This window comes from Camelina sativa, chromosome 15 (genome assembly GCF_030686135.1).
Source record: "Camelina sativa cultivar CO46 ecotype springtype chromosome 15, ASM3068613v1".
NCBI lineage: Eukaryota > Viridiplantae > Streptophyta > Magnoliopsida > Brassicales > Brassicaceae > Camelina > Camelina sativa.
In genome coordinates, this window is record NC_141894.1 from 6,589,931 (window position 1) to 6,615,893 (window position 25,963).

The following is a 25,963-nucleotide window of genomic DNA, read 5'->3' on the forward strand; positions in this document are numbered from 1 at the left end:
ATAAATCATGTGTTAATAAAGTATTCTAAGAAAATATGAAATATTAACAAAACTTTCAAGTAGTTTTACTCAGGCATGTATTTGTATTTTGTAGTTTAAACATATTATCAATAGTACCTTATTATCAGTTCATTTTTTATAGTTGTACTTAGGTAATTTAAAGTACATTTACTATACTTACTTACACATCAAAATATTTATTAAAATATTTTGTTTATTTGTTTCACATAATAATGTGGTGACTATTTACAAAGTAATCATATAAATATAAGAAGGTAGTTAAAGTGAAAAATAAGAAGGTAGTTAAAGTGAAAGTATGACAATAAAATAGTTACTGTTTGTTCAAAATTAAAAAATGACAATAAGATAGTTACTAGTATAGATTTATATAATTTAAATTTCAATAGCAACAATATGATTGATGTAGTCATTATAAAGAAAATGAATAGCATACAACATTGTTTTGCTTGTACAGTAATTTTTTTTATTACACCTATAAACTAAAGTTGTACTAAAATATTAATATGACATATTGGGGGTTAGAACTCGGGTTTGGGGAGGTCAATGGTACAGAATTTACCATATGTGCTACTGAAATTTTACATAAATACATGTAAAAACCAATTATTTTATCACTTCCCCAGATCAGGTGACCCACCTTCCTCTTAAGTGGGTCCGCCGTTGTTCACCCACAATCCGGTGCTCATCTTATCATGCTCAAGCTTTAATTCTATAACCCCTTTTGTTGTTGTCAATTAGGAAACAAATTCCAGATCACAAAATACAAAACATTACAAATCTCACCAAATCACAATCTAGAATTCCTTTTTTAAAACCAAAAAACTAATCATTCCATCAAAATATCATAAAATCTCACATAAATCTCTCAAAATCTAAGAAGGTGTATTCAACTTGACATTTTAAGTGATTTAAGTAAAAGTTACAAATCCTATATTATTCAATCATAGATTTTAAAAAATCTTATGAAATCCACTGTTATTGAACTGATGATTCAAAATCTACTTTAAAATCCATTGTTATTCAAAACAGTTTGTGGATTTGGATTTAAATAAGTTTTAGGAATTTTAATAAGTTTTAGGGATTTTAGAGGATTTGAAAGGATTTGTTTAGTTAAAAATACAGAAATCCAAATCTCATAGTTTTAGGTGGGATTTGAAAGAATTTTACCATAAATCATATCAACTTCCCTAAAATCTATCAAAATTCCAAATTTACTAAATCACATAAAATCCTTCAAAATTATTGTTTCAATACACCTCCTAAAATTTTATAAATTCCACAAAATCTTCTAAAATACTCAATTCAATACTCTCTCTCTCCCCCCCCCCCCCCCCCCTAATTTTTATTTATTAACTGAAGTCAGATTTTGTGTCTTAGACCACTATGCATGAATTTGTATTTACGACATCAAGGATGATGTCACCACAACACATCCATATTTTCTGCAAATTTATCAACCTATATATTCCGAGAATTTTAGTAAATTATCTACCCTCTCTCTCTCTCTGGTAGAGAAAATGGAGATTTCAGTTGCATCGGTAACAATTTCAGTAGCTATAGTTGTTGTGTCGTTGTGGGTATGGAGAACTTTACAATGGGTTTGGTTTAAACCAAAGATGCTTGAGAGTTACCTGAGAAGACAAGGTCTTGCCGGAACTCGGTACACGCCTCTTGTCGGCGATTTGAAGAGGAATGCCAACATGTTGGCCGAGGCAAGATCAAAACCCATCAAACTAACGGATGATACAAGACCACGTATCGTGCCTTTTCCCTTGCACATGCTCAAGACTCACGGTATGCTTCCTGGTTCGCTTCTTAATTCCTTTCTGTTTGGAACTTTTGTAGAAAAGGTTTCAACTTTTGCATCTCTATGTGGCTTAAACAGGGAGAACTTTCTTTACATGGCTTGGACCCATACCAACCATCACCATAATGGATCCTGAGCTAATTAAGGAAGTGTTCAACAAAGTTTATGATTTCCAGAAGGCGCATACGTTCCCTTTGGGCAGATTAATAGTGCCTGGACTCGTTAGTTATGATGGTGATAAATGGACAAAACACAGAAGAATTATCAACCCAGCTTTCCACCTTGAGAAGATCAAGGTTTAAAATCTATATCTTCCGTAGTCTTTATGTATGTATGTCTATTTGGCTCTGACCCAATTTGTGCCTTATGCTTCTATGTATAGAATATGGTACCTGCGTTCCATCAGAGCTGCAGCGAAACTGTTGGCGAGTGGGACAAGTTAGTGTCGAATAAAGGGTCTTCCTGTGAGGTGGATGTTTGGCCTTGGCTTCTGAGTATGACTGCAGATGTGATCTCTCGTACTGCTTTTGGTAGCAGCTACAAAGAAGGACAGAGGATATTTGAGCTCCAAGCAGAACTATCACAACTCATCATACAAGCTGTTCAGAAAGCTTTCATTCCTGGATACAGGTAATGAGAAACCTCCACTTGTCTGGTTTTCATACAAGGCCTTTAGTCTAGAGCTTGAGTAGTGCTGCAATCTATAGGAGATTTTCAACCATGTTGTGTCATATTCTCTATGTCTGGTTCGTGTAGTTATCTACCTACAAAGGGTAACAGAAGGATGAACGCAACAGCTAGAGAAATGAAAGTTATACTGAGAGGGATCATTGACAAAAGGTTAAGGGGAAGAGAAGGTGGGGAAGTACCAAGTGACGATTTGCTTGGTATTCTTCTTGAATCGAACTTGGGACAAACGAAAGGAAATGGAATGAGTACTGAGGAACTGATGGAGGAGTGCAAGTTGTTCTATTTCGCGGGGCAAGAGACTACATCAGTACTTCTGGTTTGGACAATGGTTCTGTTAAGCCAACACCAAGACTGGCAGGCTCGTGCTCGAGAAGAAGTGAAGCAAGTCTTTGGCGATAAAGAACCTGATGCAGAAGGCCTCAACCAACTCAAAGTTGTAAGTAAACCGAACCAAAAACCTTTAGGTGACTGTTGCAGTGTTGTAATGATTTATGATGAATGATATGATCCGTTGCAGATGACAACAATATTATACGAAGTCCTCAGGCTATATCCTCCACCATGCCAGCTGACCCGAACCATAAACAAAGAGATGAAACTAGGCGACATGACATTACCAAGCGGTGTTCAGATCAGTCTACCCGTTCTGCTAATCCAACGCGATACAGAGCTGTGGGGGCACGATGCAGGGGAGTTCAAGCCAGAGAGATTCAAAGACGGTCTCTCAAAGGCAACAAAAGGACAAGTCTCCTTCTTAGCTTTCGCGTGGGGACCAAGGTTTTGCATAGGCCAGAACTATGCAATGCTTGAGGCAAAGATGGCAATGGCTTTGATTCTACAGAAATTCTCCTTTGAGCTCTCCCCTTCATATGTTCATGCGCCAGACACAGTCCTCACCACTCACCCACAGTTCGGTGCTCCTCTTATCTTGCACAAGCTCTAATCATATAACCCCCATTTCCTTGTGTTACTTTCGGCTAAAGGTTCTGCACGATGGCGCTATTTTTAGACAGACGATGACGTTTCTCTCTAGTTTTTATTTTTTTAAACGGCACAAAACTACAAATGGTTATCTTAGAAATATTACAAAATAAATAATGAATTTCAGAATTAAATATTAAATTTAAACTGTTTGAAATAAACTTTAATCAACTATGCAATAAAAATAATTAAATAATGAATTACAATAACTTATAACATAATTTTAATATATAAAATATATTGTTTAAATATGAAATATTAACAAAATTTTCCAAGTAGTTTTACACAAGCTTGTAACTGTACATGCATAAATACAATTGCATTTTTGTAGTTTAAACTTATCATCAGTTCATTTTTTTATAGTTGTACTTTTGATATTATGTAATTAAAGTACATTTACTATACTTACACGTCAAAATATTTGTTAAAGTACTTTATTTGCGGTGACTATTTACAAAGTAGTAATAAATAGGAATGTTAAAATGGGTAAACCTATCACATTAAACTCATTTCATTTAAACTCATCAAAATTAGTGCTGTGTCTGTATTTTATAGGATTTTAACCATAGTTTTTACACTTGTTTTGAGTCTTTTGTTAGGTCCAATTGTGCTTTTAGAGTCTTTTTAGTCTTTTGTGAGTCTCTACAGGTTCTAGGTCATTTTGGAAGGAAACTGAGTGTTTTGGGTATGAAAACAAGCATCTGGAGCTAAAGTTGGTTGAAGACCGATTGGACTAGCAAGCAGATGGAGCAAACGCAGAAAAGCATCCGAGATCGGCTGATCCGCATTTGAGATCAACTAGTCCTGTACCTGAAGCAAGTTTTCCTTGTATGTTTAAAACTGACTTTTAGAGTTTTATTTTACTATAGCACGAAGCTCGGCCTCTAGAAAGATAACATTTATTCTACGCAGCTTTTGAGTTACTTGAAAGAAACATAGGTGAGCAAGGTGGACCTTAACCAACGGAAGTTGAAGTTGAGGCACCTTGTGAACAAATCAAACTTGAACATTAATGTTTGCTTGTTTAGCTAGATTCAAACGGAAGTTTAGGGTCTAGTTATTTTTTTGCATAGTTAGTTAACACTGCGGAAGTAGGTTAGCTTTATAATTGTGATTTGAGTTCAAGAACGGTTCTTAATGCATTCCAATCTATCATCTAAATTTGTGATTGTAATCCCCTAACTGATTTCCTACGCCCAGTACCTCTCCTTGATTTCAAAACCTTTATTTTATTTTCTGTTTTAATCGGTTACTTGAAGCATAAACTTTCTCATTGCTTTAGCTATATTTGATCTATACAATTTCAAAGTGCATCGCTTGGTCTCTATGGATTCGATCCTAAAGTGTTATGACGACACCACTAGATCGTAGTTAAGTGCACATTAAATTTTAATTAACCTTTGATCAATTAGATATAAATCCATTTAAACTCATATATATATATTTAAAATTCATTTTCTTTTTTCGATAGGACCATTTGAAACTCATTTAACTATACCCATTTAATAGCATACAACATTGTTGTTTTGCTTGTATTTTTATTTTTTTTACACCTATAAACTAAGTTGTACTAGACTACTAGTTTGGACGTAGTTGCCATGTTGTAATGACATTGATTCTACTGAGATTCTCTTTCGAACTTTCTCCTTCCGCCTTACACCGGCGTCGTCACCAATCACCCACAATTCGGTGCTCATCTTATCCCTTTTGCACAAACTATAATCCTATAACCCCTTTTGTTGTTGTCAAATTAGGAAACAAATTCCAAGTCAGTAATACGGAATCCCAATAATACAAAACAAAACTTAAACTTTTTTTCGTTTTTATTAAGTGAAGTCAGAATTTGTGTCTTACAGATTAAGTAAAACCCAAATATTTGTTGTATTAACAAAACAAGATATTTCCAAGAGTCCAAAAAGAAGATACATGGACCAATATATATCTTCCTCTTTTTGTCGCTTTTCACACAAAGTCCAAATTTGCTTCTTCCCTCTTCGCGATCTCTTGATTGTGAGGCTCTCAATTATTCACTACGCATTAGTTTGTATTTACGACATCAGGGATGATGTCACCACCGCATTAGTTTGTATTTACGACATTAGTTTGTATTTCCTACGAAATTATAAACCTTTACATTCCGCAGTAAATTATCTCTCTCTCTCTCTCTCTGGTAGAGAAAATGGAGATTTCAGTGGCTTCGGTAACAGTTTCAGTAGCTGTAGTTGTTGTGTCGTGGTGGGTATGGAGAGCATTAAAGTGGGTTTGGTTTAAACCAAAGATGCTTGAGAGTTACTTGAGAAGACAAGGTCTTGCCGGAACTCATTACACGCCTCTCGTCGGCGATTTGAAGAGAAATTTCAGTATGTTGGCTGAGGCAAGATCCAAACCCATCAAGCTAACGGATGATATCACACCACGTGTTGTGCCTTATCCCTTGCACATACTCAGGACTCACGGTATGCTTCTTAATTGGCATCTTGATTCCTCTCTGTGTAGAACTGATGTAGAGTATCTAGAAAAGGCTTCAACTTTTGTATCTCTATGTGGCTCTGAAACAGGGAGAACTTTCTTTACATGGTTTGGACCCGTACCAGTCGTCACCATAATGGATCCTGAGCTAATCAAGGAAGTTTTCAACAAAGTTAATGATTTCCCAAAGGCGCATGCGTTCCCTTTAGGAAGAATTATAGCGGCTGGACTCGTTAGTTATGATGGTGATAAATGGGCAAAACACAGAAGAATCATCAACCCGGCTTTCCACCTTGAGAAGATCAAGGTTTCAAAGCTATCATTTTTTTCCAGGTCTAATTGCTTTATGTATGTATGTCCATTTGGCTCTGATGCCTTCTGCTTCTATGTGTAGAATATGGTACCTGCCTTCCACCAGAGTTGCAGCGAGGTTGTTGGCCAATGGGACAAGTTAGTGTTGGATAAAGAAGGGTTGTCCTGTGAGATGGATGTTTGGCCTTGGCTTGTGAGTATGACTGCAGATGTGATCTCCCGTACTGCTTTTGGCAGCAGCTACAAAGAAGGACAGAGGATTTTTGAGCTCCAAGCAGAACTAGCAACGCTCATCATACAAGCTTTTCGGAAAGCTTTCATCCCTGGATACAAGTAATGAGAAACCTCAACTTTGTCTGGTTTTAATACAAAGGCCTTTTAGTTTAGGGCTTGAGTAGTGCTGCAATATCTATAGGAGATTCTGAACCATGTCGTATCATGTTTTCTATGTAGTTATCTCCCTACAAAGGGTAATAGAAGGATGAAAGCAGCAGCTAGAGAAGTCAAAGTTATACTGGGAGGGATCGTTAACAAAAGGTTAAGGGCAAGAGAAGCTGGGGACGCACCAAGTGACGATTTGCTGGGTATACTTCTTGAATCGAATTTGGGTCAAACGAAAGGAAATGGAATGACTACCGAGGAACTGATGGAGGAGTGCAAGTTGTTCTATTTCGCCGGGCAAGAGACCACAACAGTACTTCTGGTTTGGACAATGATTCTGTTAAGCCAACACAAAGACTGGCAGTCTCGTGCACGAGAAGAAGTGAAGCAAGTCTTTGGCGATAAAGAACCTGACACAGAAGGCCTTAACCAGCTCAAAGTTGTAAGTAACCCGACCCAAAAAAACTTTCATGAGACTTGAGTGTTTTGATGATTTAAGCTGAATGATTTGATCCCTCGCAGATGACAATGATACTATACGAAGTCCTAAGACTATATCCTCCAGTAACACAGCTGACCCGAGCCATACACAAAGAGATGAAGCTAGGAGACATGACATTACCAAGCGGTGTTCAGATCAGTCTACCCATTCTGCTAGTCCAACACGACACGGAGCTGTGGGGAAACGACGCAGCAGAGTTCAAGCCAGAGAGATTCAAAGACGGTGTCTCAAAGGCAACAAAAAACCAAGTCTCCTTCTTTCCTTTCGCGTGGGGACCGAGGATATGCATAGGACAGAACTTTGCAATGCTTGAAGCAAAGATGGCAATGGCATTGATACTACAGAAGTTTTCCTTTGAGCTCTCTCCTTCATATGTTCACGCGCCTCACACAGTCATCACCATTCACCCACAGTTCGGTGCTCCTCTTATCTTGCACAAGCTCTAATCTTATAACCCCATTTCCTTGTATTGCTGTCAAATAAACTTCCATACACGGATCATAGATATGATTACACAATACAAAACACAGAATCTTTTTCTAAGCCAAAACTCGTGTCTCACAGACCCTTCTGCGCAGTGACTCTCACTGAAACAAATCTCAGTTGTCAATTTACAACCCAAATATGAAGAAGATTATTCAAAATTATAAACCTTTTTGAGCATCCGTTCTTCATCAATGACTCCTCTCTTCCGATTTCTAATCAGCAGCGGCAATGATTTTATCTGGAGCAATCAAAACAGTGCTCCCACCAAATATGAAACAGAGTACCAAATTCTATACATAGACGGTATTCTCCAAATCGATCACTTCAGAAAACCCAAGTATGAAGAATCCCCCAAGGCTCGACTCCTCTAAACCCTCAAACCTCGAGATACCCTAATTACATACAAATCGCGAATTCGACCGTCGGCTAAAGGTTCTGCACGACGACGGCGCCCACCTGACCCAACCCTTATCTGATCAGCATTAAATATTAAATTGAAATTGTTTTAAATAAATTTTAATCAACTTCAACTTCAACTATGAAATAAAAATAGACAAAAAATGAATTATAACATAATTTAAAGGCGTCGCAGGTTGTTAAAGGAGACTTCGTCTCGCTGGTTAATGGTTTTTTCAAGAAGGGAGTGTTTGATAGAGGTTTAAATACTACGTACATTTGTCTCATTTCGTAGGTGGTAAAGTCAACTCGGATGACGGAGCTGCACCCAATTAGTTTATGTAATGTGGGGTATAAAATTATTTCTAAGATCATGTATCAACGGTTTAAGAAAATTTTACCAGAGCTTATTTCGGAAACTCAATCGGCTTATGTTTCTGGCCGTCTCATTTCAGATAACATTCTGATTGTTCAGGAAATGTTCCACGGTTTACGGACTAATCCATCATGTAAAGGGAAGTTTATGGCAATAAAAACATATATGAGCAAGGCATGTGACCGGATGGAGTAGGGGTTTATTGAACAGTTACTCTACAAAATGGGTTTTTGATGCAAGATGGACTGGATGGATTATGTTTTGTGTTAGCTCGGTTGAGTACAAAGTTCTTCTGAATGGTCAACCTAATGGTTTGATTATTCCGGAAAGGGGTTTACGACAGGGGGATCCTCTATCTTATTATCTGTTTATCTTATGCACGAAAGTTTTAATTGCCAATATCCAGAAAGCAGAGGAGAATAAATTAATTACAGGGATCAAAGTGGCGAATCAATGCCCGCCAATCACACATCTTTTATTTGCGGATGATAGTTTATTCTTTTGTAAGGTCGCCAAAGAACAATGTGAGGTCATTTTGAGTATTTTACGGAAATATGAGGCTGCCTCGGGTCAGCAAATAAATTTTGCAAAATCTTCTATTCAGTTTGATCATAAGGTTGCGGAAGATACAAAAACGGAGATCCAAGGGATTCTTGACATAAAAAATCTGGGTGGCATGGGCTCGTACCTAGGGTTGCCTGAGAGTTTAGGAGGGTCTAAAACAAAGGTCTTTTCGTTTGTCCGGGAAAGACTGCAGGGACGCACGACTGGTTGGTCGGCGAAACTGCTTTCTAAAGGGGGAAAGGAGGTGATGATCAAATCTATCGCTATTGCGGTCCCGACGTTTGTGATTCTTGTTTTCGGCTACCAAAGACAATTACATCCAAACTCACCAGTGCTGTGGCGAATTTTTGGTGGAGTACGGATGGTAGGACGGGTGGTATGCATTGGTTAGCTTGGGAGAAACTATGCAGTAGCAAACAACTGGGCGGATTAGGATTTTGGAATGTTGATGATTTTAATTCGGCTTTGTTGGCAAAACAACTATGGAGGCTAATTGATTATCCTGATTCTTTGTTTGCAAGGGTTTTTAAAGGTAGGTATTATAGGAATTCATATCCCATGGAACCGATTCGTTCTTACTCTCCCTCTTACGGGTGGAGGAGTATTGTTTCAGCTCGCTCTCTGGTACATAAAGGACTTATTAAAAGGGTTGGATCTGGAGAGTCCATTTCTATATGGGCTGACCCCTGTATACCAGCTCAATCTCCGAGACCAGCTCTCAGTAAGGGCCCGTTTAAGGACCCTTCTCTTAAAATTTCATACTTAATTGATTGCCAGACAAATTCGTGGCGGCTGGATGTGCTTTCTGAGCACTTTGATCCAGTTGATGTTGCGTTGATAGGAGCTTTACCTTTAGGTAGTTGTCCAAAGGAGGATTCTCTTGGTTGGCATTTTACGAAGAATGGGAGGTATACGGTTAAATCTGGTTATCATGCGACACGTATGACGATCTCCGGGCCTTTTAAGGCACTTGGTGACGGGCCAGAGATAACCTCTCTCCTAGCTAGTGTTTGGAAGGTTCGTTTCCCACCAAAACTCCACCACTTTATGTGGCAAGCTTTGTCTCGGTGTATTCCGGTTTCACGAAACTTGTAGCGGCGTGGTATCGCGTGTGATTTGGGCTGTTCACTTTGTGGTGCGGAGGAGGAAACAGTTAATCAGTTTTGTTTCTCTGTCCACCAACGCGTCAGGTGTGGGCTTTATCTCAGGTACCGGTAGGTTCACATTGTTTTCCGGTGGAGTCTGTTTATGCTAATATGGATCATTTCTTGGATCCCAAAAGCCCGGGATCCCATGTGTCAGCTTTCTCGTAGATTTTGTGGTATTTATGGAAAGCGCGTAATGCAAAGGTTTTTGAAAATATCACGGAGCGGCCAGAGGAGGTTGTTCGGGTAGCTGAAGGTGAGGCTTTGTCCTGGCACCAGGCTCAGGAGGAGGGTGAAGATGTGGTTTCAACTGTCTAGACAACGGTGGCTGACTCTCGTTTACGGGGGCCAAACACTTCCCTTCCCATGTTCTTCTCAGGCTATCGTTGTTTCGTTGATGGCTCTTGGAAGTTAGGAGATCTTTTCGCAGGAGCCGGATGGTTTTGTACCCAGTCTCAGGATTCGAAGCCAAGCAGGGGAACAACTAACTTTCGACGAAGTCTTACCCCCTTACACGCTGAAGTCGAAGCTTTCATTTGGGCGATGCGTTGCATGATCGGACATGATTACCGTGATGTGGCGTTCTACTCAGACTGCGCTGATTTGGTGAAGATGGTGTCTTCGCCACACGACTGGCCGGCGTTTTCGACGTATCTTGATGATATCAAGATGGATAGGGAGGAGTTTTCTTCTTTTTCCTTATCTTTTATTCTTAGAAATGTAAATGTAAAAGCGGATCTTCTGGCACGCTATGCGCGCACATCTCCGCATAATATTTTGTATGTAAACAATTTCCCTTCGTATTGGTTCATCTGAGCTAATCTTTTGTTGACAGAAAAAAAACATAATTTAAAAATAAATCATGTGTTCATAAAATATTCTAAAAAATATGAGATATTAACAAAGTTTTCAAGTAGTTTTACTCACGCATTTGTATTTTTTAGTTTAAACTTATTATCAGTAGTACCTTAATTATAGTTGTACTTATGTAATTTAAAGTACATTTACTATACTTACTTACACATCAAAATATTTGTTAAAATATTTTATTTGTTTGTTTCACATAATAGTGTAGTGACTATTTACAAAGTAATCATAGAGGTATAAGAAGGTAGTTAAAGTAAAAGTATGACAATAATATAGTTACTGTTTGTTCAAAAAAAAATGACAATAAGATAGTTACTAATATAGATTTATATAATTTAAATTTCAATAGCAACAATATGATTGATGTAGTTATTATAAAGAAAATGAATAGCATACAACATTGTTTTACTTGTAGTATATTTTGTTTTTTTTATTACACCTATAAACTAAGTTGTAATAGTTGGACGTAGTTGTCATGTTGTAGACAAAAGATGGCAATGACATTGATTCTACTAAGATTCTCTTTCGAACTTTCTCCTTCCACCTTACATCGACGTCGTCACCATTCACCCACAATTTGGTGCTCATCTTATTCTGCACAAGTTTTAGAGCAAGTCCATTAGAGGGATTTAGCAAGGTCTCTTATTTTTATGGGATAAAAAAAAATCAAAACTGATAAAAAAACATAAGAGTTGTCTTTTATTTAGTAAGTTTTAACACTAACTCTTGTTGGATACGTGTAGACATATGATTGGTTTTATTTTTGATATAAAAAACAATTTTTTTGTTTCTTTCCCTTCTTTCTCTTTCTTCTTCCCATCTCTTTCACGATACCGTTCCTTCACTCCCCAAATTCTCATATTTGCTCTAACCAATCTCCGTTCTTTGCTCTTTTTCTTTAAACAATCTTCAATTGGAGGTGATGATTAAGCAATCAGAACAACACATAAGAGGTTCTGATCTATGGACGAGTTTGGATATGGAACTGTTGACTCGTTGAGAGTCTTCTCCACCAAATCGAAGCGTTTCCTCCACTGCTTTTGGAGAATTTGGAGACTTTGATGAATTAAACTCCATCTGATGGTAATTTAATGTTTCTATTTGTTTGAATTCTTGTCATATAACGATTTAGATATTAGGGTTTTGGATTTTCGAAAATTAGGGTTCTTCAATATCTCTGTTTATTTGTGTTCGTAGGCATGATTTTAACTAGGATTAACGAAATTAGCCATGAATGAAGATGAATTTAGGCATAAATTCTATGTTTCCATTGATCTTGTCCATTGGTTGATTCATACTTTGTGTCGAGTGTGGCTATTAGATAGGATGTTGTATTGTCTGAGTTTAACCTTGAATTGATGAACCTAGTCTTGAAAACATTTCAATTTTTGCTTCCATCAGATGATTTGTTTGGCAAAAGATCAAGTATGTAAAATTTGACTTATTTAACATGTCGTTTGATCTTGAATGTGATTTAATTGTTTCCTTTAAGCTCATTTCACTTCTACTATGTTTGTATTTGATGAATTTGTTTCAAATTTGCGCATGAATATGATCTTTGCTCTATTTTATTTTGAGGTTAATGGAGGAAGTTCAGCAGATGGAATGGGATCGAATGTGCTACATTCCCACCATTGAAGAAAGGTTATTCATCGTCCTCTCTTGTATTAATTTTTTTTCAGATTAGGTAAGCGTTGAGTGTTGAGTTGATTGATTTTGTGTTTGTTGGTTGTGATAAATGTTTGTTAGATGATTCTAAGACGTGTCTACATCATACTTAATGTACAATGCTTAGTGAATATGGTGTGTTCAATGCTACGTTGGTTTAGTGTAGGTAAACTCTTTATTTTGACATTGATTACTAACAACAACACATCACAAACTCTTCTCATTTATTATTCAATTTTGTGTCCTTTGTATGAATCTGGTTTGTGTCTTTTGTGTCACGAATCTGTTTTGTGTTTTTTTGTATCATGAATCAGTTTCTGTTCATGAATCGATCTTGATATGTTTTTGTGTTTTTCCTTTTTAAGAATTTTAATTTAACGATTCTTGTTTGCATTGATTTTGGTCGTTGATGTTTAACTTTGTTGTACTTCTTTGTTTTCCTTTATGAAATGCTATAGTTTCTCATTTTTATAAATTTAATATATTTAAACATCCAAACTATTTATGTTTTACTTAAAATATTTTTATTAAAGAATAAGAACCCCAATAACAGCTTCACCATTGGAGGAGCAAAATTTTAATTACTCTTTTAGAAGTTATTATTTTTAAAAAGTACATAATAAAATATTTAAAAAATTTAAGAGGCTCAAAATAGTATTCTCCTAATGGAGATGCCCTTAATTCTCTATAAAACCTTTTTGTTGTTGTCAATTAGGAAACAAATTCTAGATCACAAAAAACAAAACAAAACAAATCTCACCAAATCACAACCTAGAATTTCTTTTTTAAAACAAAAAAAAAACTAACAATTCCATCAAAATATCATAAAATCTCACATAAATCTCTCAAAATCTAAAATTTTCTAAATTCCACAAAATCTTCTAAAATCCTCAATTCAATCTAAAATTTGACTTATTTAACATGTCGTTTGATCTTGAATGTGATTTAATGTTTCCTTTAAGCTTATACCACTTCTACTATGTTTGTATTTGATGAATTTGTTTCAAATTTGCGCATGAATGTGATCTTTGCTCTGTTTTATTTTGAGATTAATGGAGGAAGTTCAGCAGATGGAATGGGATCGAATATGCTACCTTCCCACCATTGAAGAAAGGTAATTCATTGTCCTCTCTTGTATTGAATATTTTTCAGATTAGGTAAGCGTTGAGTGTTGAGTTGATTGAGTTTGTGTTTGTTGGTTGTGATAAATGCTTGTTAGATGATGCTAAGGAGTGTCTACATCATACTTAATGTACAATGCTTAGTGAATATGATGTGTTCAATGCTTGGTTGGTTTAGTGTAGGTAAACTCTTTATTTTGACACTGTTACTAACAACAACACATCACAAACTCTTCTCATTCATTATCTAGTTTTGTGTCCTTTGTATGAATCTGTTTTGTGTCTTTTGTGTCACGAATCTGTTTTGTGTTTTTTTGTATCATGAATCAGTTTCTGTTCATGAATCGATCTTGATATGTTTTTGTGTTTTTCCTTTTTAAGAATTTTAAATTAACGATTCTTGTTTGCATTGATTTTGGTTGTTGATGTTTAACTTTGTTGTTGTACTTCATTGTTTTCCTTTATGAAATGCTATAGTTTCTCATTTTTATAAATATAATATATTTAAACATCCAAACTATTGATTTTGGTTGTTGACGTTACTTTTGGGAGCGCGATGTCTGAGACGAAGCTTTTCACCCCTTCACTCGGAGTTACTTGCTTTGATCTGGGCTATGGAATCCCTCATGGCGGCTGGTGTTGATTGTAAAAATTATGAGACAGACTGTGCAGAGCTAATTGCGATTGTGCAATCTCCAGAAGAGTGGCCCGCCTTCTCCAATATATTGGATGATTTCAGCCTTCTCCGATCCTCCTTCCCTTCTTTTACTCTTACCAAGATTCCGCGATCGTCTAACGAGAGGGCAGATTGTCTTGCTCGTTCTTCAAGAACTTTAGTTTCAGAATTATCTTTTGTAAACTTCTATCCTCCGGCTTGGGTAACCAATCTTGGAGTTATTTTCTAATTCTTAATGTTTGGTTGACAAAAAAAAAACATCCAAACTATTTATGTTTTACTTAAAATATTTTTATTAAAGAATAAGATCTTCAATAACAGCTTCATCATTGGAGGAGCAAAATTTTAATTACTCTTTTAGAAGTTCTTATTTTTAAAAAGTACATAATAAAATATTTAAAAAATTTAAGAGGCTCAAAATAATATTGTACCAATGGAGATGCCCTTAATTCTCTATAAACTCTTTTTGTTGTTGTCAATTAGGAAACAAATTCCAGATCACAAAAAAAAAAAACAAAACAAAACACCCTAGAATTCCTTTTTTTTTTTGACAATCCCCTAGAATTCCTTTTTTAAAACATAGAATTCCACAAAAAAATTTACTTTTTCTCAAACAGAAAAAAAAACTAACAATTCCTTTGGGCAGACTAACAATTCCATCAAAATATCATAAAATCTCACATAAATCTCTTAAAATCCAAAATTTTTTAAATTCCACAATTCAATACACTCCCTAATTTTTTTTATTAAGTGAAGTAAGATTTTGTGTCTTACAGATAAAAAAACCCAAATATTTGTTGTATTGACAAAACAAAATATTTTCTAGGGTAATATACATAGACCTATATATTTCTTCCCTCTTGGCGATCTCTTGACTGTGAGGCTCTCAATTATTCACTAGTCACTACGCATTAATTTGTATTTGTCACTACACCACATCCTATATATTCCGAGAATTTTAGTAAATTATCTACCCTCTCTCTCTCTCTCTCTCTCTCTCGTAGAGAAAATGGAGATTTCAGTTGCATCGGTAACAGTTTCAGTAGCTCTAGTTGTTGTGTCGTTGTGGGTATGGAGAACTTTAAACTGGGTTTGGTTTAAACCAAAGATGCTTGAGAGTTACTTGAGGAGACAGGGTCTTGCCGGAACTCCTTACACGCCTCTCGTCGGCGATGTGAAGAGGAATTCCAGCATGTTGGCTGAGGCAAGATCCAAACCCATCCAACTAACGGATGATATCACACCACGTGTTGTGCCTTTTCACTTGCACATGCTTAAGACTCACGGTATGCTTCCTGCTCGGCATCTCTTGATTCTTTATTTCTTCTCTGTTTACAACAGAAAAGGTTTCAATTTTTTTTTTTTTTTTTTTTTTTTTTTTTGTATCAATGTGAAGTAAAAGGTTTCAACTTTTTGTATCTCCATGTGGCTGAAACAGGGAGAACTTTCTTTACATGGCTTGGACCCATACCAACCGTCACCATAATGGATCCTGAGCTAATCAAGGAAGTGTTCAACAATGTTAATGATTTCCAAAAGGCACATTCGAACCCTTTGGGCAGACTTATAGCGACTGGACTCGTTAGTTATGATGGTGATAAATGGGCAAAACACCGAAGAATCATCAACCCGGCTTTCCACCTTGAGAAGATCAAGGTTTCAAAGCTATCATTTTTTTCCAGGTCTGATTCCTTTATGTATGTATGTCCGTCCATTTGGCTCTGATACCTTCTTCTTCTATGTGTAGAATATGGTACCTGCCTTTCACCAGAGTTGCAGTGAGGTTGTTGGCCAATGGGACAAGTTAGTGTTGGATAAAGAAGGGTTGTCCTGTGAGATGGATGTTTGGCCTTGGCTTGTGAGTCTGACTGCAGATGTGATCTCCCGTACTGCTTTTGGCAGCAGCTACAAAGAAGGACAGAGGATTTTTGAGCTCCAAGCAGAACTAGCAAGGCTTCTCATACAAAATTTTCGGAAAGCTTTCATCCCTGGTTACAAGTAATGGGAAACCTCAACTTGTCTAGTTTTAATACAAAGGCCTTTTAGTTATCTTTAGGAGATTTTGAACCATGTTGTGTCATGTTTTCGATGTAGTTATCTCCCTACAAAGGGTAATAGAAGGATGAAAGCAGCAGCTAGAGAAATCAAAGTTATAATGGGAGGGATCGTTAACAGAAGGTTAAGGGCAAGAGAAGCTGGGGACGCACCAAGTGACGATTTGTTGGGTATACTTCTTGAATCGAATTTGGGGCAAGAGAAAGGAAATGGAATGAGTACCGAGGAACTGATGGAGGAGTGCAAGCTGTTCTATTTCGCCGGGCAAGAGACTACAACAGTACTTCTGGTTTGGACAATGGTTCTGTTAAGCCAACACCAAGACTGGCAGGCTCGTGCACGTGAAGAAGTGAAGCAAGTCTTTGGCGATAAGGAACCTGACACAGAAGGTCTCAACCAGCTGAAAGTTGTAAGTAAAACCAAATCACAAACCTTTTTAAGTGAATCTTTCTGAGTGTTTAGATGATTTAAAGCTGAATGATTTGATCCTTCACAGATGACAATGATACTATACGAGGTCCTAAGGCTATATCCTCCAGTAACACAGCTGACCCGAGCCATACACAAAGAGATGAAGCTAGGCGACATGACATTACCAAGCGGTGTTCAGATCAGTCTACCCATTCTGCTAGTCCAACGGGACACGGAGCTATGGGGAAACGACGCAGGGGAGTTCAAGCCAGAGAGATTCAAAGACGGTGTCTCAAAGGCAACAAAAAACCAAGTCTCCTTCTTTCCTTTCGCGTGGGGACCGAGGATATGCATAGGCCAGAACTTTGCAATGCTTGAAGCAAAGATGGCAATGGCTTTGATACTACAGAAGTTTTCATTTGAGCTCTCTCCTTCATATGTTCACGCGCCTCACACAGTCATCACCATTCACCCACAGTTCGGTGCTCCTCTTATCTTGCACAAGCTCTAATCTTATAACCCCATTATGTTGCTGTCAAATTAAAATTTCCACACACAGATGATACGAGTCCACATTATACACACACAAAATAACAGAGTCTTTTTCATGTATTGGAGTCCACATTATACACACACAACGATTTTATCATCAATCAAAACAGGTCGATTACGTCGTGATTTCGCTTCCTCAACAATGCTCCCACCAAATCTTACAGTCTCTTTAAAAAATTGAAACAGAGTACCATATTCTATACACAGAGACAATATTCTCCAAATCGATAACTTTTTTTTTCCTTTTCTAAAACGCTGTCGTTTGCTTTTATCCATTCTTATCAACTATTTGTGTAAATTCATAATATGCTGTGGAAAAAAATGATGCAATAGCTAAATGCCATGAGTTAATTCATCAAATAGTTTAAAGAAAATTTGTTGTATCCATGGGAAATGATTTTTGTAATTGTTTTCAGACATCTTTTTTTGTTTTGTAAAGAAATCACACCTCGATAAAAAAAATTTCCGCAAAAAAAGAAAAGAAGAAATGAGTCAAATGATTTCGAGATATTTTGTTTTCCAACGTTGTGGTAAAGGAAAAGAAGAGTTAAAACGCGTGGAAGGTAATGATTGACGTAGAAACGTCAAAAAAGCTGAAGACGTTCATAACCTGGCCACCACTCAAGTCATGACCAAAATAGTTTAGTTATTCATCTTCTTTTTTCGGTAAAAACAGTTCTCCATCTTGTTGTCCTTTTAACATCAACTCCAATTTTGTTTCTGACTACTTCGTGGCATGTGACTGTGAAGCATGTGAACCTCCAAGTGAAGTAAAAGATGAAAAATACACCACCGCATTAAACTGTCCGAAACATATTCCAAGAATAATATTTAACCTTTATATTCCGAGAATTTAGCAACTTAATAATCTACGTCCTCTTCTCTCTTTGGTAAATGACAAAAGAAACGTCACAAAGTTGAAGACGCTCGTCTCTTGCCCGCCACTAATGCGTTATACGACTATGAGTTAGCTATGAGTTATGACCACACAGAAGTCCAAATTGTTTCTCGCGCCTTCGTGGCATGTGACTGTGTGACGCAACCAAGTAAAGCAAAATATATCAATTAGTCACTATAAGATAATTGTCCGAACACACAAGACATCAGGGGTGATGTCATCACTCACATACATATCTTCTCCCACAATTTTCAACCTTTATATCCCAACAATTAGCAAATTCTCTACCCCTCTGTCTATCTCTCTTCTTCGGAAGAAAAAATGGAGATATCAGTTGCATCGGTAACTATTTCAGTAGCTGTAGTTGTTATGTCATGGTTGGTATGGAGAGCTTTACTGTGGGTTTGGTTTAAACCAAAGATGCTTGAGAGTTACCTGAGAAGACAAGGCCTTCCCGGAACTTCTTACACGCCTCTCGTCGGCGATGTGAAGAGGAATTTTAGCATGTTGACAGAGGCAAGATCAAAACCCATCAAACTAACGGATGATACAAGACCACGTCTCGTGCCTCATCCCTTGCAAATGCTCAAGACTCACGGTAGGTATCCTTTTGATTCTTCTCTGTTTAGAACTGTTGCAGAGTATCTGATCTTGAAAAGATTCCAACTTTTGTATCTTTTATGTGGGGTTGGAACAGGAAGGACTTACTTTTCATGGTTTGGACCTGTACCAATCATCACTATAATGGATCCTGAGCAAATCAAGGAAGTGTTCAACAAAGTTTATGATTTCCAAAAGCCGCATACATTCCCTTTGGCCACACTGATAGCTAAAGGACTCGCTAATTATGATGGTGATAAATGGGCAAAACACCGGAGAATCATCAACCCGGCTTTCCACCTTGAGAAGATCAAGGTTTATAGTCACCTAGAATCAAGTTATTTAGAAAACTGTAAATGTTTGTATGTTCATTTGGCTCAAACCCAACTTTGTGCTTCTATGTTTAGAATATGGTACCTGCGTTCCACCAGAGTTGCAGCGAGGTTGTTGGCGAATGGGAGAAGTTAGTCTCGGATAAAGGGTCATCATGTGAGGTAGACGTTTGGCCTGGGCTTGTGAGTATGACTGCAGATGTGATCTCTCGTACAGCTTTTGGCAGTAGCTACAAAGAAGGACAGAGGATCTTTGAGCTCCAAGCAGAACTAGCACAGCTCATCATTCAAGCTTTTCGGAAAGCAATCATCCCTGGATTCAGGTAATCACAAGGACTTCATAACTTGACTCTTGATCTTTTAGTTCTGCAATCTGTTAAAGACATGAAGAACCATGCTTTCATAATCTTTGTGAACCAATTTTTGTGTGTAGTTATCTCCCAACAAAAGGTAACAGAAGGATGAAAGCAACAGCAAGAGAAATCCAAGTTATACTGAGAGGGATCGTTAACAAAAGGTTAAGAGCGAGAGAAGCTGGCGAAGCACCAAGTGACGATTTGCTGGGTATACTTCTTGAATCGAATTTGGGGCAAACGAAAGGAAATGGAATGAGTACTGAGGATCTGATGGAGGAGTGCAAGTTGTTCTATTTCGCGGGGCAAGAGACGACATCAGTACTTCTGGTCTGGACAATGGTTCTGTTAAGCCAACACAAAGACTGGCAGGCTCGTGCACGAGAAGAAGTGAAGCAAGTTTTTGGCGATAAAGAACCTGATGCAGAAGGTCTCAACCAGCTCAAAGTTGTAAGTAAAAACCAAATCATAAACCTTTTCTAAGTGACTTTTGCTGTGTTTTTGATGAATGATTTGATCCCTCGCAGATGACGATGATATTATACGAGGTCCTAAGGCTATATCCACCAGTAACTCAGCTGACCCGAGCCATTCACAAAGAGATAAAGCTAGGAGACCTAACACTACCTGGCGGTGTTCAGATCAGTCTACCAATTCTACTAGTCCAACGGGACACAGAGCTGTGGGGAAACGATGCAGGGGAGTTCAAGCCAGAGAGATTCAAAGACGGTCTCTCAAAGGCAACAAAGAGCCAAGTCTCATTCTTTCCTTTTGCATGGGGACCGAGGATATGCATAGGCCAGAACTTTGCAATGCTTGAGGCAAAGATGGCAATGGCTTTGATTCTACAGAAGTTTTCCTTTGAGCTTTCTCCTTCATATCTTCACGCGCCTTACACAATCATCACCATTCACCCACAGTTTGGTGCTCAGCTTATCCTCCACAAGCTCTAAAATCATACTACCCCTTTTCGTTTTTTGTCAAATAAGCTTGTTTGTTATACACAGATGAAACGAGTTAGATCACAGAATACACAAAACTGAAATCTTTTTAATATATTCAAGTCAGAACTCTCATAACTCGTAGTGATTCTCATTCTCACTTGAACAAATCTGTGTTGTGAAACTAGAACCCCCAAATATATAAAGGAACGAAATTTAAGACTCGCCCACTATTTAAACTTCATCATTCAACGACTACTTCCTCTAATCAGGTACAGCACGTAACCAAATATGCAAAATACCAATCTAAAACAGTGTTGTAATCGGAAGAATCTGAGATATCCCCAAAATCATATCTTCCTACGGTTCGACTCACTAAACCCCTGACCTAGGGAAACCTTAGTGTCAGAGAGATCAACGGCGAGAGCTTTGGAGCATCTCTGTTCTTCATTAACAACTCCTCTCTTCCGATATCATCCATCATTCCATTTTCCATGGAAAATAAAATATCTTGTAATTTGGTTGAAGACATTTAATGACACTTCGATAAAATCTTTATCATCAAAGAAAAAAAAAGAAGAAAAAATGAGTCACATGACTTGGAAATATTTTGTTTTCTGACGAGTAAAACCCGTGGAATGGTACGAATCGACGTAGAAACCAAATTATTTCTTCATCTTGTTGTCCTTTTTAACACAAGTGCAATTTTGTTTCTTACTGCTTCCGTTGTATGCATGTGACTGTAAACTGTGTGAACCTCCAAGTAAAATATCAAAAATGGTCACCCACAGCATAATATAATATCAAGTATTTAAACTTAGATTCCGATATTTTTTTAGCAACTTACGTACCTCTTTCTTCTGTAGATGGTGTTGGTCAATGACAATGAAAACGTTTAAGACGTTCAACTCTTAGACTCTTACCCGCCACTGATGAGTTAGCTTGTTTTGACCACACAGAACAAATTGCTTCTTGCCCCTAAGTAGCATGTGACAGTGAGGCACCAAATACCAAATAAAGCAAAAAATCTCAGTTAACTAGTAATACATATATATCTTCTCCACAATATTCAACCTTTATATATATCTCAACAATTTTTCCAAATTCTCTACCTCTCTTTCTCTCTCTCTTCTCTGGAAGAAAAAATGGAGATATCAGTTGCTTTGGTAACAATTTCAGTAGCTGTCGTTGTTACATCATCGTTGGTATGGAGAACTTTACAACGGGTTTGGTTTAAACCAAAGATGCTTGAGAGTTACCTGAGAAGACAAGGTCTTTCCGGAACTCCTTACACTCCTCTCGTCGGCGATATGAAGAGGAATAATAGCATGTTGGCCGAGGCAAGATCAAAGCCCATCAAACTAATGGATGATACAAGACCACGTATCGTGCCTTATCCTTTTCACATGCTCAAGACTCACGGTATGCTTGGTTCTTCTTTGTTTAGAACTGTTTTAGATTAGGTTTCAACTTTTCCATCTCTATGTGGCTGAAACAGGGAGAACTTTCTTTACATGGCTTGGACCCATACCAACCATCACTATAATGGATCCTGAGCAAATCAAAGAAGTGTTCAACAATGTTTACGAATTCCAGAAGCCGCATACTTTCCATTTGAGTAAATTATTAGTGACTGGACTCCTTAGTTATGATGGTGATAAATGGAAAAAACACAGAAAAATTATCAATCCGGCTTTCCACTTTGAGAAGATCAAGGTTTTAAAAAACGCTAAATCTTCTATGTTATATTACTTTATGTATGTGTGTCTATTTGGCTCTGACCCAATTTGTGCCTTCTGCTTCTATGTATAGAATATGGTACCTGCGTTCCACCAGAGCTGCAGCGAAATTGTTGGCGAGTGGGAAAAGTTAGTGTCTAATAAAGGGTCGTCCTGTGAGGTGGATGTTTGGCCTTGGCTTGTGAGTATGACTGCAGATGTGATCTCCCGTACTGCTTTTGGCAGCAGCTACAAAGAAGGGCATAGGATATTTGAGCTCCAAGCAGAACTAGCACAGCTCATCTTACAAGCTTTTCGAAAAGATTTCATCCCTGGATACCGGTAATGAGAAACCCAACTTGTATGGTTTTAATACAAGGCCATTTATTTGTGTCATATTCTCTATGTCGTCTGTTGGTGTAGTTATCTCCCTACAAAAGTCAACAGAAGGATAAAAGCATCAACTAGGGAAATCCAAGTTATACTTGAAAGTGTATGTGTTGACTGAGTTTTATAAGCTGTCTGAAACATGTCATGGGATTGCTACTAAACCAGGATGTCATACAACATTGTGATATATGAGACAACAAGATAGAATTATCACAGATGTCTCATAGATGGTGTGAAGACAATGAGCAGAACTAACAAAGTTGTTGAGGCACTACCTGACACAATTGCAGTAAGAACATATGTGAAGTTCCAAAGTAGTACATGAAGTTATACAGGAAGCCGAACTGTGTGAGTACTTTGAAGAGTTGAAATAAAGAAGTTTGGGGACAACTTGGACAAGCCAAGAGGGTCAGATACAACAGAGATGGTATCAAACGTCTGAAACAGTTCTTGTACTAGTTCCGAGAATAATACAGGAAGTAGTACAAGAAGCTGAGTTGAAGAGTTTGAGTACAAAGGCTTGGGGTCGACTTGGACAAGCCAAGTGGCGGCTGCTGAGCTGGATGAACATCTTGAATGGAAGATTCAAGATGGGATCATGGAGAGAAACTTTCCTATTTGTTGTATAATAGGAAATTCCTATTTGTTGTATAATAGGAAAATTGTCAATCCTAGTGATTGTGCAATTGTTAATCTCCCAATTCCTATTTGTTGTATAATAGGAAAGTTGTCAACCCTAAGGGTTGGGCAATAGATATAAATACCAAGAGGGCGCTTCATGAAGACTTGCGCGCTTCAAGGTATTCTCAAGAGATGCACACAAGATGTGTGGTGTCGCCCCATCAATAAGATAGAGAGATCTTTTGATGGTTTATTCATCTAGAAAAGAATGATAGGCATAGTAGTGCTTGTATCATATGCAGTTGTAATTGCTATCTTGTTCTAGTGAATTTGTTCTGGACTAGGTCCCGGGGATGTAGGAAAAACCGAACCCTGTTAACAAAGCTTGCGTTATTTACTTTATGCTCATACATACACAAAGTCGATCCTAACTAGACTTAGCCACAAATATGCGTTTTCAATTGGTATCAGAGCGGTGCTCGATAGAGATATATTCTTGTTTCGGGTGTGATCCTGGATTTGTGGCTAGACAAGAAGAATGAGAAGTGAGATCTGTGTTTATGCGTATGCTATGTGAAATTTGAAGAAACGAAGCAAAAGAGAGATACGGTAAGTTAGGGCTATGATGAAAGTTGAAGACGTATCAAGTTCAAAAGAAGATTGAGAATCATCGCTTCTTTTGCTGTCAAAAGAAGGAGGAGTTTGAATGAAGAGGATTTCGTATGGTTTTATGAATCATGATATTTAAAGTCTTGTGTAAATTTTTTTTTTAAAAACAAGGGAATAACATTGACAGCACATGATCTTGCTACCACGAGAGAGGAACGAAGGCGTAAGAAGTCGTTAAGTATGAAGCAAGATGCGTGAAGAAGCTCCAGTACGAGAGATGTCAGATTTTAGAAAAAGAAATCTTTTTGGTTGTTTGTTTTTTTCAAAGCCCAAAAATCAGAATCAATTGGGAATAAAGCTCTACATATATCTTGGGTTTGCAAAGAGACGTCAGCGGACTGGATAAATAGTGGTCAATCAGAATTGTAAAGCAAGATTTCTATCATGAGTTAGAGGAAGAAATCAAAAGTTGAATAGAGAAGAGAAGCTCATAAAATCAGAGGGTGCTTGATTCAGATATATGCTTTGATGCAACTAACAATAGCTGGAGCTACAACTGATTCTAGTGACACGAAGATAAGGATAAGGTCTCAACTCTCAAAGAATTCACAAACCCTGAAGGAAGAAGCAAGAGGTCGATTTTGAAGCACAAGCATAGAACGTGAATAGGTTTTATTTTGTGATGGTGAAATTTGCCCGTGAAATAGAGTAAGCAATTCGGGAATTCGTCTCAAGCCTTCGTGGGATTCTCGGGTACAAATCTGAAACTAAGGAGGAACTTCGATTGTCAGTATCTATGTCAGATGAAAGAGGCGAATCTAGTCTTGGTGAAGAGATGAGCTTTGTCGGTCTCGTGTCGAAGATGTGTGATGTGATGGGTCTATTTCAAAACTTGGTTAAGCTTGAGATTAGTAGCTGGGCAAATTTTCGTTGGGTTGATTACAAATTACAATAGTAACTAAGCATGGTTTGGTTTCTGATTCGAAAGAGTTTTGGATAAAGACGTCACTAGAGAGCGTATGTTTGTGAATCGTGATTGACTGATTGCTCACAAAGAAGAGAAGTTGCGCACAAGAGCTTATGCAATCAAAAGTATTGACTGTTTCGGCTGTTAAATTGAGTTTTTCCTTACAGATTTTAGGTTTCGAATTGAAAAAGCTGCTAGGTCGAAAGTGAAAATTGTTAGCATAAGAACAATTTTGGGTCTGAGTACACAAAGAAGGTGGTTCTATTATCCGGAAAGAAGCTTCAAGGCAGAGACAATGAGATGGGTCACATGAAAGAAGCTTTAGAAAATTCAGGGGTTCAGATCTAAGAATAAAAGGAAAAGAAGAGTAACTTGTGTTTCTTGTTGCGAATATTTCAGTTGGTTTATTTTTGAGGAAGAATCAATAGTGATTCAAGTGGAAAGGTTAGAGTGCTCTCTTTGTCCAGGATGGAGAAGAAAGTTGAGCTTCATAGAAAGAGCTTCGTGAGAAGAAAATAAAGAGCTTGTTCGTATTCTTGTTCAAACCAAAGGGAGTTTAGTTCTTGATGCAGCTTACAATGGTTCATGCCATGAGAAAGACAGATGAATCTCAAAGATGAGCATATATATATCTAGAAAACGGTTCTTAAAGATAATGCTGGTAGTTGCAGAGAAATCAAAGAATGATGAAAAGAAGGTTGCAGGTTTTGTTGATGTATGAAATCAACGATATAAATAATACGAGTATTTGTGTGGGAATAAATCGGATCTGGTCCTTTATTTAACGTAGAATTCAATAAGGATTTACAGAAATGACAATTAAAGAGCTAACGCAATTAATCCGAAAATAATAGCTATTCTCTCTCTAATTGCCCAAAAAAGTCGATCCCCTGACATGACAATGACATCAAGTATTTATAGTGGGACCTTGACCTAGGGTTTCTTCTGTCTTCGGATAAAATGACGATTTTGCCCCTATGGCCTGTTGGGCCTGATCCAAGACTTTTGGCCCAAAATCCCTTCAGAATCTTCTGTTTGGGCTTCAGGAATGTTG

The 25,963-nt window shown here is 37.5% G+C and overlaps 6 protein-coding genes and 1 long non-coding RNA gene across 7 annotated transcripts; all 7 read left to right on the plus strand.

Annotated features, from left to right (window-relative positions):
- The first annotated feature begins 1,517 nt into the window (after positions 1–1,517).
- LOC104745738 (cytochrome P450 72A13-like) lies at positions 1,518–3,666 on the plus strand. Its single transcript, XM_010467055.3, has 5 exons — positions 1,518–1,815; positions 1,907–2,124; positions 2,211–2,458; positions 2,585–2,954; positions 3,036–3,666. Exons 1-5 carry the CDS (start codon positions 1,539–1,541, stop codon positions 3,459–3,461), a joined length of 1,539 nt encoding a protein of 512 aa, XP_010465357.1. The 5' UTR covers positions 1,518–1,538; the 3' UTR covers positions 3,462–3,666.
- Positions 3,667–5,467: 1,801 nt separating this feature from the next.
- On the plus strand, positions 5,468–7,713 carry LOC104745743 (cytochrome P450 72A13). The gene is made up of 5 exons (XM_010467064.3): positions 5,468–5,955; positions 6,058–6,275; positions 6,363–6,613; positions 6,734–7,103; positions 7,184–7,713. Exons 1-5 carry the CDS (start codon positions 5,679–5,681, stop codon positions 7,607–7,609), a joined length of 1,542 nt encoding a protein of 513 aa, XP_010465366.1. The 5' UTR covers positions 5,468–5,678; the 3' UTR covers positions 7,610–7,713.
- A 705-nt stretch (positions 7,714–8,418) lies between these two features.
- On the plus strand, positions 8,419–10,946 carry LOC147926321 (uncharacterized). The gene is made up of 6 exons (XM_087487012.1): positions 8,419–8,612; positions 8,692–9,361; positions 9,518–9,706; positions 9,763–10,002; positions 10,335–10,386; positions 10,510–10,946. The coding sequence occupies exons 1-6, from the start codon at positions 8,419–8,421 to the stop codon at positions 10,944–10,946; spliced, it is 1,782 nt and encodes a 593-aa protein (XP_087343138.1).
- A 2,704-nt stretch (positions 10,947–13,650) lies between these two features.
- On the plus strand, positions 13,651–14,812 carry LOC104745742 (uncharacterized). The gene is made up of 2 exons (XR_015582750.1): positions 13,651–13,779; positions 14,339–14,812. It is a non-coding gene; the product is annotated as an uncharacterized LOC104745742 (long non-coding RNA).
- Positions 14,813–15,302: 490 nt separating this feature from the next.
- Positions 15,303–17,606, plus strand: LOC104745741 (cytochrome P450 72A13). Its single transcript, XM_010467059.3, has 5 exons — positions 15,303–15,748; positions 15,901–16,118; positions 16,210–16,460; positions 16,557–16,926; positions 17,014–17,606. Exons 1-5 carry the CDS (start codon positions 15,472–15,474, stop codon positions 17,437–17,439), a joined length of 1,542 nt encoding a protein of 513 aa, XP_010465361.2. The 5' UTR covers positions 15,303–15,471; the 3' UTR covers positions 17,440–17,606.
- Positions 17,607–18,490: 884 nt separating this feature from the next.
- Positions 18,491–20,742, plus strand: LOC104745740 (cytochrome P450 72A15). Its single transcript, XM_010467058.2, has 5 exons — positions 18,491–18,976; positions 19,076–19,293; positions 19,386–19,633; positions 19,744–20,113; positions 20,191–20,742. Exons 1-5 carry the CDS (start codon positions 18,700–18,702, stop codon positions 20,614–20,616), a joined length of 1,539 nt encoding a protein of 512 aa, XP_010465360.2. The 5' UTR covers positions 18,491–18,699; the 3' UTR covers positions 20,617–20,742.
- A 976-nt stretch (positions 20,743–21,718) lies between these two features.
- Positions 21,719–24,418, plus strand: LOC147926322 (cytochrome P450 72A13-like). The gene is made up of 3 exons (XM_087489456.1): positions 21,719–22,026; positions 22,103–22,320; positions 22,417–24,418. Exons 1-3 carry the CDS (start codon positions 21,750–21,752, stop codon positions 22,666–22,668), a joined length of 747 nt encoding a protein of 248 aa, XP_087345582.1. The 5' UTR covers positions 21,719–21,749; the 3' UTR covers positions 22,669–24,418.
- Positions 24,419–25,963: the final 1,545 nt, after the last annotated feature.

Bases quoted from the DNA above. Each gene is read 5' to 3' on its own strand.
- LOC104745738 (XM_010467055.3), top strand. From the start codon at position 1,539: ATGGAGATTTCAGTTGCATCGGTAACAATTTCAGTAGCTATAGTTGTT. The intron at 1,816-1,906 runs GTATGCTTCCTG...TGGCTTAAACAG, and splicing joins GCACATGCTCAAGACTCACG to GGAGAACTTTCTTTACATGG. The intron at 2,459-2,584 runs GTAATGAGAAAC...TGGTTCGTGTAG, and splicing joins GCTTTCATTCCTGGATACAG to TTATCTACCTACAAAGGGTA.
- LOC104745743 (XM_010467064.3), top strand. From the start codon at position 5,679: ATGGAGATTTCAGTGGCTTCGGTAACAGTTTCAGTAGCTGTAGTTGTT. The intron at 6,276-6,362 runs GTTTCAAAGCTA...TTCTATGTGTAG, and splicing joins TCCACCTTGAGAAGATCAAG to AATATGGTACCTGCCTTCCA. The intron at 7,104-7,183 runs GTAAGTAACCCG...GATCCCTCGCAG, and splicing joins GCCTTAACCAGCTCAAAGTT to ATGACAATGATACTATACGA.
- LOC147926321 (XM_087487012.1), top strand. From the start codon at position 8,419: ATGTATCAACGGTTTAAGAAAATTTTACCAGAGCTTATTTCGGAAACT. The intron at 8,613-8,691 runs GTAGGGGTTTAT...GTTTTGTGTTAG, and splicing joins AAGGCATGTGACCGGATGGA to CTCGGTTGAGTACAAAGTTC. The intron at 10,387-10,509 runs GTGAGGCTTTGT...TGTTCTTCTCAG, and splicing joins GGTTGTTCGGGTAGCTGAAG to GCTATCGTTGTTTCGTTGAT.
- LOC104745741 (XM_010467059.3), top strand. From the start codon at position 15,472: ATGGAGATTTCAGTTGCATCGGTAACAGTTTCAGTAGCTCTAGTTGTT. The intron at 16,119-16,209 runs GTTTCAAAGCTA...TTCTATGTGTAG, and splicing joins TCCACCTTGAGAAGATCAAG to AATATGGTACCTGCCTTTCA. The intron at 16,927-17,013 runs GTAAGTAAAACC...GATCCTTCACAG, and splicing joins GTCTCAACCAGCTGAAAGTT to ATGACAATGATACTATACGA.
- LOC104745740 (XM_010467058.2), top strand. From the start codon at position 18,700: ATGGAGATATCAGTTGCATCGGTAACTATTTCAGTAGCTGTAGTTGTT. The intron at 18,977-19,075 runs GTAGGTATCCTT...GGGTTGGAACAG, and splicing joins GCAAATGCTCAAGACTCACG to GAAGGACTTACTTTTCATGG. The intron at 20,114-20,190 runs GTAAGTAAAAAC...GATCCCTCGCAG, and splicing joins GTCTCAACCAGCTCAAAGTT to ATGACGATGATATTATACGA.
- LOC147926322 (XM_087489456.1), top strand. From the start codon at position 21,750: ATGGAGATATCAGTTGCTTTGGTAACAATTTCAGTAGCTGTCGTTGTT. The intron at 22,027-22,102 runs GTATGCTTGGTT...TGGCTGAAACAG, and splicing joins TCACATGCTCAAGACTCACG to GGAGAACTTTCTTTACATGG. The intron at 22,321-22,416 runs GTTTTAAAAAAC...TTCTATGTATAG, and splicing joins TCCACTTTGAGAAGATCAAG to AATATGGTACCTGCGTTCCA.